At 43.5% G+C, this 8,552-nt stretch overlaps 1 protein-coding gene across 1 annotated transcript; it reads right to left on the bottom strand.

Annotated features, from left to right (window-relative positions):
* LOC8063024 (probable beta-1,3-galactosyltransferase 2) lies at positions 984–5,854 on the bottom strand. The gene is made up of 11 exons (XM_002464264.2): positions 5,079–5,854; positions 3,909–4,005; positions 3,740–3,795; positions 3,450–3,643; positions 3,306–3,369; positions 3,041–3,113; positions 2,830–2,950; positions 2,616–2,703; positions 2,404–2,529; positions 2,183–2,292; positions 984–1,602 (listed from the first exon to the last, which is right to left on the bottom strand). Exons 1-11 carry the CDS (start codon positions 5,228–5,230, stop codon positions 1,454–1,456), a joined length of 1,230 nt encoding a protein of 409 aa, XP_002464309.1. The 5' UTR covers positions 5,231–5,854; the 3' UTR covers positions 984–1,453.

Here is an 8,552-nt window from a genome sequence, read left to right as displayed (position 1 = left end):
TTAAAAGATGACTTACCGGTGAAGATTGATGAAATATCTGTGAAACAACATCAATTATTGCACTGGGCTAGACGTGTCTAGGAGAAGAATGTGTGAGATGGAGTCTGCTTCTAACTGATGTGTGGGACCCAGAGAGATGAAGTCAAACGAACAAAATAATACTAAGGTGGAGAGAAACATGTACTCAGGATTTGAGCTATGGTAGTCAATTGTGAAAGATGAGAAACAGAGAAAGGTGAGGTAAACATTTGAGTTGAGTCCATTAACTTAAAGTTATTGTTTTTTCTCCCATTGCAACGCATGGACACCTTTGCTAGTACTTTTCAACAAGCATATACCTAAATAAATCTAAAGTTTCTTTTTCTAGTCCATCGAGACCGAGCCCTGTTTTTACGGTCTACCAAATTGATAGCCAAGTTTTCCTCTTTTTTAATAAAATTCAGGATTTATGTTTTTCCTAATGTCTTGTGAGTATTGTGTGTTGTGAGGTCAATTTTAGTGGAAGTTTCATGTCCTAGTTTTTAAGCTCTCTGTGTTAGAAATAGTGTAGACAGATTTCAATCTAAACTCATTTTATTTCATTAAACTTTAATTATGTCTGTCTTCATCTATTATATCATGTCAACTTATTTAATGCACATGAAACTTATTTAAAACTCTACTAAGACTAGCCTTAACATGCTAGGACCTGGCATAAGTACTTTCTCTGTCCCTTATTAAGTGTCATTATAGGATTCGTATCAGTTAAACTTTTTTATATTTGACTAGGTTTATAAAAAATATTAGGAATATTTATAACTCCAAATAGATTTATTACGTAATAGATTCAACAATCTATCTAACGATACTAATTATATACTATAAATGTTAATATTTTTTTATATATTTGATCAAAGTTAAGCTTGTTTGACCTTTTGAAAAGCAGTTAAAGAGTCCGAGAGAGTAACTGAGAATTCAATTCGCCAAAAAAAGAACGCTGACAATTCAGTGCATAAAGTGAAATGAACTAACTTGGAGAAGAAATTTATTGTGTTATTTTGAAATCAACCAGTAACATCGATGAGGACCTTTCAAAGAATGGTGGGGGGAGATGCCCTGTCTCCCTCTCCTTTCACTCTCTTCCTCATCATGATCCTCTCCTAGCTTCTCTTTATGAGTAAAAACCTGGGATCTTTTCGAACACCAAAAAAGAAAAGCCCCCTTACAATAATCCAATTCCTAAGCCAAAACACCCAAAAACAAAAACACCCCCTCCTCTCTACCATAATGCATGTACACTTGAGTGTACATCATCGCGCTCTCAATCTCATGCTCTTCAGTCTGGTTCTGCACTTGCAAACCTGAGTGAATCACCATATGCCTTCTGTGCCACACACTGTTGAGCCATGTTTTCTTTGTATACGTACGTATGTATGTGTTTTCCATGTATTATCTGGGCTGGGCGATCTTGGGTTTAAAACTTTGCATTCCAAATCGCATTCTCACTCTCACCGCAACGCTGATGGACTTCCTTGATCCGATCAGCAGATTTGCAGATGCCACTGCAGCTCCAGTCGAACGACGCAGCGCAGACGTTCCCCGCCTGCGCCTTCCATTCGCAATCTGCACAAGTTTGCCAAGCATTAATCAGCTCAAATGCACCACAAAATCTGACTGGGGTTACTTACTCTGTTCCATCAAATTGAAGTGACTGTAAGTTCGGTGTGCATGTTAGGCAGAAAACCCATTTCAGCTGACAGCTCTGCTAGCTCTTACGCTTGAACAAACATGAACATGATGCGTCTTTGCCACTACGGTTCTAAGGTAAAACGTTTCTTCATTTTGCAGCTTCAGATTCAATCATACCAGAAGTGTAACCCTCAAAAGGAAAGTTCAGACGTCTCATGTCATGACAGACTACTACTACTAAGATGGTTAGCACAAACAATGTTGGCAAGCACATGCTTATGACAGCTGATGGCGCACCTACTCTCTGAAGTTGACCATCAACTACCCCGAACGGCCCTGTTTTTCCCCCAAATAATCCATACAGATACAGATCAAGCATTCTTTGTATGCAGAAGACCAACCACCACCCATACGGTTGGAAGTCCACTTACATCACATGTTCACAACAACTGGTTCGTGTAGAGGAAGCAAACTGTGTATGCTAAACAAACAGATGGGAAAGCATCAGGTATACCTGGTGTAGTGCCGCAGCAGAGACGACGGTCATCGACGTGTTCGACGTCCAATCCGATGAACCAGGATCCCAGGGATACATCCTCATTAGCATATTTGTGCAGAACATGCCTGAAATGTCACCATCCAATCATCATACATGGTCAATGGCTTGCATCTCTTATATTTGTGAAAGAAGAACACAAAGGAAGAACAGGGGGATATTAGAGTGGAACTGCTTACTGGTTGAGTGCTATGTAGGAGGCCAGATCTTTGGAGATGGCGTACAGCTGACCGGTCGCGTGTCGGAAGTACTTGTTTCCCCATTCTCCGAATTTCCAGTATTCAGGCTCGTGGTACCTCACGCCCCTAACAACAAGAACAAGAACATAGAATATTTATGCTGCTGATGCAACAACAGGCAGAGCTAGTGACAGCACTGAGACAAGACTTACTTCTGAGCTAGCACTGGGCCAGACTTCATGCAGCCAATGTAAGCTCGAGGCTTGGAGCGATGTCTTGCTAGCACGTTTCCAAGAGTTGCTGCAGTGTAGCAAAATCTTGTTAGTTTTGTTTTACTGTTTACCGAGGCATGAGCATGAAACTGCTACTGCACTTAAGAGTGAGATCAGAGATTCAGAGGGTAGTATTTGCAGTTTGCGCACACACCTATATTTACATGTACATCGTCGTCGACCTTGATGTAGTACTCTGCATCCCACATGGACACAGCTGCGACGAAGTACGCTTTGGTCTTTGCTGCCAGTTCCAGGTACCCTTCAACATGGTCCTGAATGATTAGAAACCAAGGGTACTTCAGTTCAGCACGTGGGTATATACACAGACAGCTAACGTCCTACTGAATCCAACGGAAATTTACCAGCCTCATGAAGTCCTCATGTTTCCTGTCCTCTGCATCAATTGCTCGATCAAGTATGCCGCCAGGAGTCGCACTAAGTGTATGACAAAACAGAAGTTTCTGATTTAGTAAGTCATTGTCGTCCGAAAACGTACAGTTACTACCTACTGGCAGTACATTTCAAGAAAATGTCACTGTGCTCATAACTACATGAAGAAAAACAGTGCCCTTCTCATCCACATTTCAAGAAAAAAAAAAAGATGTCCCACAATGAACTAAAACTTACCTATGACCGATGACGAAGCGAATGATAATGCCCTTCTCTTCCTCCATCTTTCTCCTTCTCTCACCTGTTGTGGAAACCAAAGGTCAGAAAAATGATACTACAACGCAGTAGATTTACTGGAACCACAAGATCCTGCAAATTAACCTTGAGGCATCCATGTAGCACGGACTGAGTCTCTTCTCTTCCGGCTGCTGAAGGCAGTGTTGATGCCAATGACCATGAAGTATTTCCGTTTCCCTGTGGATTCGGACATTGGGGCACCATTGAGCATGGACTCCTGTGACGCCTTTGCAGACGCAAGCTCCATTTCGAGGTTTGATATCGTTTTGTCCAGTGTCCTGATTGATCACAGAAAAGAGTTTACTAAGCCTGAACAGAAACAAATACAGCATTGCTGATTTCTGATTTTGCACTGTGGACAGCTAGCTACTTACTGTATAACATCTTGAGTTCTTGGAACCTCTCCAGGAACATCTTTTGCGTCACCGATCTGTACCACGAGGAGAAAGTTTATTACAAACCTGTTCATGGTTCAGAGCAGAAGTGCAGTTGTACTTGTACCCAGAACACTGAAAGCAAAACTGCAGTATACAATACACATACGCTTTTCGGAGCACAATCGCCCTCAACAAGGCTCATCTTTTCCACCTCGAGTGTCGACCTCCTGATGATCTCTTTCGGCTCCGGCATCGTCCACATCCTGCATCAATCAGTCGTTTAGCACTTGCTGTTTCAAAGTTCTGAAGAGTGGCACACTTTCAGGAGACTGAAGCGTCTGGTGCCTGATAAAGATTGGAGTACCCAAATTCAAAAAAAAAAAGAGAGATTGGAGTACCCGGACAGTTTTCTTATGGGAGAATGCAGTCTTTCCAAGTACATTATAAACCTCTGACGGACAAACAAAAAATACTACTGTATTCAATAGCAAGCTTAAAGATGATCGATCAGCAGGAACGGTCAACAAGATTGGACCTTTGGGTCTGTTGTGGTTGTTCCTTTTTACCATCAACAAGTGTCAAGTACAGTAGAAAGGTGCAGCAAAAAAAACAGAGACAGAATTTACCACCCTCTGCTGATGGTCCCGGGGCCGGAGCAACCTCGGTGAAAGCAGAGGGCCGCTGTGACTGTGTTGTCGGCGGGGCGGCGTCGACTGGTAGCGCTCGCCTTTCACGGAGGCGGACGGCAGTGCGCACGGGATAACCGCAGCACGGACGCAAGCCCCGAATCTTTCGCCAGCAAATAAAGGCGCGCGTCACGGCCGTCGCTAAAAAGTACAGTCGCTCGAAATTTCCACGTTCACCACGGGCGCCATCATTCGGGTCCCCTGAATTACTGTTGCTTTGGTTGAGTGGAAGGAGAGTACGATACGGAGCGACGGAAGTACAGGTACAGCAGCCGCAATAGTTTCAGGGAGGTACCCCCATTGACCACGGAAGGGGAGGGGGGCGAGGCAGGATCGGGAATTCGTGCTGTGATTTTTAAAGTTTGTTTCTTTCAAATTTGTGCCAGCTAGTTAAATGATGAGGCCAAGAGCCATGAGTTTTGTGTGCTAGTTTGGGAATTGGGAAAACAAGAAAAGGGCAAGAACCACGAATTCATTTCCACTTGTCAGTGAATTTGCGTGTAGGAGTGTGTAGGATCATGGGTTATGAGATTGTTGTAAGAACGAACTGCGGAGACGGATTCAAACACCAAATCAAGAGTGTCAGGGATGATGATGATGAGGAGGAGGAGGAGGAATTGAAGCAGGGGACGCAGGCAGCCGTGACGTACCTGTTGGTGAAGAGGAGGCCGATGCAGAAGCTGCCGAGGCAGAGGAGCAAGGTCCATTTCTTGGAGATGGAGCCTCGCAGCACCAGCTCGTCTCCTCCTCCTGCTGCGCCTCCGAGTCCGCCGCCACCCCTGCTGCTCTTGTTGAAGCTCATCTTCTTCGTCTCGACCCTCCTCAATCTCTTTCCCAATCACTCTCTGGGTCTGCTCCTTTCTCTCTCGAAGACCCCAGTGATGCTCTCTCTCAGCATCAGCTCTGTAGGAGGAGGAGGAGGCTCGTCAGGGCCCAACTGCTCCTCCCTCGCTGAGACCTCATGATCGCAGCCCCGCCGGGAACTTGAGGGAGGAGCCAAGAAATGGTCCCAGCTCCTCTCCTGCTGCCTGCCCCGGCCCCGGCGGCAGTCGCTCTCGCTTTTGTCAAGAGCAAGTCTCTCTCTCGAGCTTCCTTTCTTGCCTCTCCCCACTAGATTCCCTAGCTAGTTCCTGATGCTCCTGCGGGCTGGGGCTGCGGCTGCCACCACGGCACCACTGGTTGGTGCCTTTGGGGTGAAGGGGAAGCTAGCTAGGCCAGCAGCAGCAGCAGCAGCAGGCCGAGGATGAAGAAAGGCAGGCAGGCAGGCACGGACACGCGACGCACCAACTGCGCGTGCGCGGGAAGAGGAGTGGAGTCCGGAGGAGGGAAGGGATCTCGATCGGGCTTTGCTACCAGTAGCAGTCTCTGATCCTCCTTTCCCTTGTGGAGATTTATGCGGCACAGTGCCCGGCAACTTGATCTGGTCTGCTCATTTTCTGGCCGTTTTGCGTGGTGGTTAAGGCTATACTATAAGCTTACTATTACTATAAATACAGGAGTATTAATTTCTTCTTGTATCTGTACTTAGTGGAGTTTGAACTGACGGGAGGAAATGCCGGCTGTGCCCCTCTCCTCTCACTCACCGGTGGTCAAGTCAATGGCGCCATCTTCTCTGCCCCTGTTTGCAAGTAAGCCCTCCCATGCCATGATCCTATCCCGTGTGTCCCGGGTGTCGGGAACTGTGTGCGATCAAGATTCAGAATGTAGCTAGGGTCTGTGTGCAAGTCAATTTTGAGGTTTCTTTGGAAGAGCCAAAGTGGAATCCTCTGGTTCAGTTAGCTTATGGTAAGCTCAACCCATAGGCCTAAGCTAATATAGAAGATGAGCAATTCCAGTTCACATCCTTCGACACACAAACACAACTGAGGAAATTTTTCTATATAGTACGATGCACTTGTACAATTCAAATAAGGCCATGCGCTGTTTCAAGTGTCGGTAGTGAAAAAGACTACTTACCACCCTCTGCTCTAATTATCAGTTGTTTTAACTTTTCTATATACTATATGAACCTAGATATACGATATGTTTAGATATATATAATTAAAGTTGTGTATCTAAAAAACGAAAAACGATATATAAATTGAACGGAGGGAGTAATAGGTATGAAGGCATTTTCTTTGCCAACAACAGGTACTTCAAGGTTCTCCGTTATGACTTGTACTCATGACTTATTGATTGTGCTAGCTCCACTCCAACTTAACGATCATTTTATTTTTATTCTAATAAAAAACTTCTTAACTTTAATCATAATTGTAATTATTTCCATTAATTTGTTCATGAAATATATATTGACAAAACACTTTTTTGAATTTGTAGATGTTAATACTGCCAGGGTCCCAAATAAATTTACTTACAGAGTTTTCTTTAGTTATTTTTTTAAAAAAATAACCAAATTTATAGAAAAGAGCACCAATATTTATGATACTAAATTTTTATCTAATGATACAACTTCAAATGTTTTATCTAATGATTGAAATGTTTTTTTATACTGTACATATTTGGTGCCACAGATGTTGTACAGTTTAACTTAGGACAACCACATATATAAGTTTAATTTTTTTTTGGCATATATAGGGGGTATTTTTTGTAAAACTTAATTAAAGTCAGAAAATTCTGATTTAGGAAAAAACATATATACTTTAGACCAGATAAGTATGCTTTAAAACAAATACTATTATATTGAATAATAAACCTGCAACCAAGTGTAAAATAAAAGGAACTGATCCCGAGAACCAAAAAAGTATGCTCCTGATGACCTCTTACCACATCCTTTGTGAAGAGGCAAAGGATCTAGTTCCCTTCTCCACTACTACTACTACTACTACTGAAATACTGATAGTGCCGTGCCCTTTACATTGTTCGCTCATCACTTTGTCTCTAGATATACATAATCAAAGGTTATTATTGTATTGATTGATTGATTCCCATCCCCAGCGCAAAGCAATGCAAGCACAAAATCTGACGATTCGCGTAGTGATAGATTTCCCCTGATCGACGACACTGCAAACTCGCCTCATCAGCAAATATTTGCATGGTCCAAAGTTTTATTTGGATCTGCATCTCCAGGCGACACGTTATGATGATGTCGTCAAAGCGAGAGCAGCACAGATCGATAATCGAGCAGCTAGCTAGCTGGAACTGGAATGGCCTACTGGCCACACAGTCGTACATCCACCAGGTGCGCTAACGTGCACAAGAATATATTGTTTGTTTATACTAAATCCTTACAGAATTATAATTTATTTGATTCTTTTGAGCTCAAATTTGTACGCTCGTCTTATTTAAAAATTTGCTGATAAATCCATCAGAAACGATAATGGTACATACGTATGTACGTACAGCCAAGTTTGACGGCTCCAAAATCAACAGGCGACATACGTAGGGATGAGGGATTGAGGCCTAAATGCAAACGAAAGTGGTATAGTAGCTAAAATTTTTTTGAAAAAATTCTCCAACTAAACAAGACCTAAATGCACGGTGGATCGGTCAGTCAGTAGGGATGAAAACGGATCGGATACGGACGGATATCACTAATATCATATTTGTTTTCATATTTCTGGTCGGATTCGGATTCGAATACGGATAATATCAATCATGTCGGATAAGATATGATTGAATGTCGACATCATAAATATATAATTTAAGTATTCGGATACGGATACGGTATCGGATGTTGAATATTCGGACTCGGATACGGACAGATCTAAACCCCTCTAAACGAATTCGGTCTCGAATACGGTCGGAAAATATCCGTACTGTTTTCATCCCTATTAGTCAGAGATGATGTGTTGGGGGGACGATGCATGCAATGCAATGAGTTGCGGCGGCAGAGGAGCCAGGCAGGGTCGCAGGGAGGGGTTGGGCATCATGCGTGGCGCATGTGAGCAAAGGGCGGTACAGGGTGGGTTGAGCCCAAAATCCTCGGCACGCCTCATGCCACTCATGTGCGCTCTGCGGCCAATCATTGTGTGGATCATTGTCTACCAGGCTCCTTCCCTACCCGTCTCTAGATCCAGTTACACTACTAGCTAGCAGTCTAGCATGGATCGGAGCAGGAGCAGCAGCCGGCTGGCTGGCCTTTTCTGTATCGTGCATGAATATCTCCGTATATATATAGTATATTC

Source organism: Sorghum bicolor, chromosome 1, assembly GCF_000003195.3.
Source record: "Sorghum bicolor cultivar BTx623 chromosome 1, Sorghum_bicolor_NCBIv3, whole genome shotgun sequence".
Lineage (NCBI taxonomy): Eukaryota > Viridiplantae > Streptophyta > Magnoliopsida > Poales > Poaceae > Sorghum > Sorghum bicolor.
This window is presented reverse-complemented; position numbering and strand designations above follow the sequence as displayed.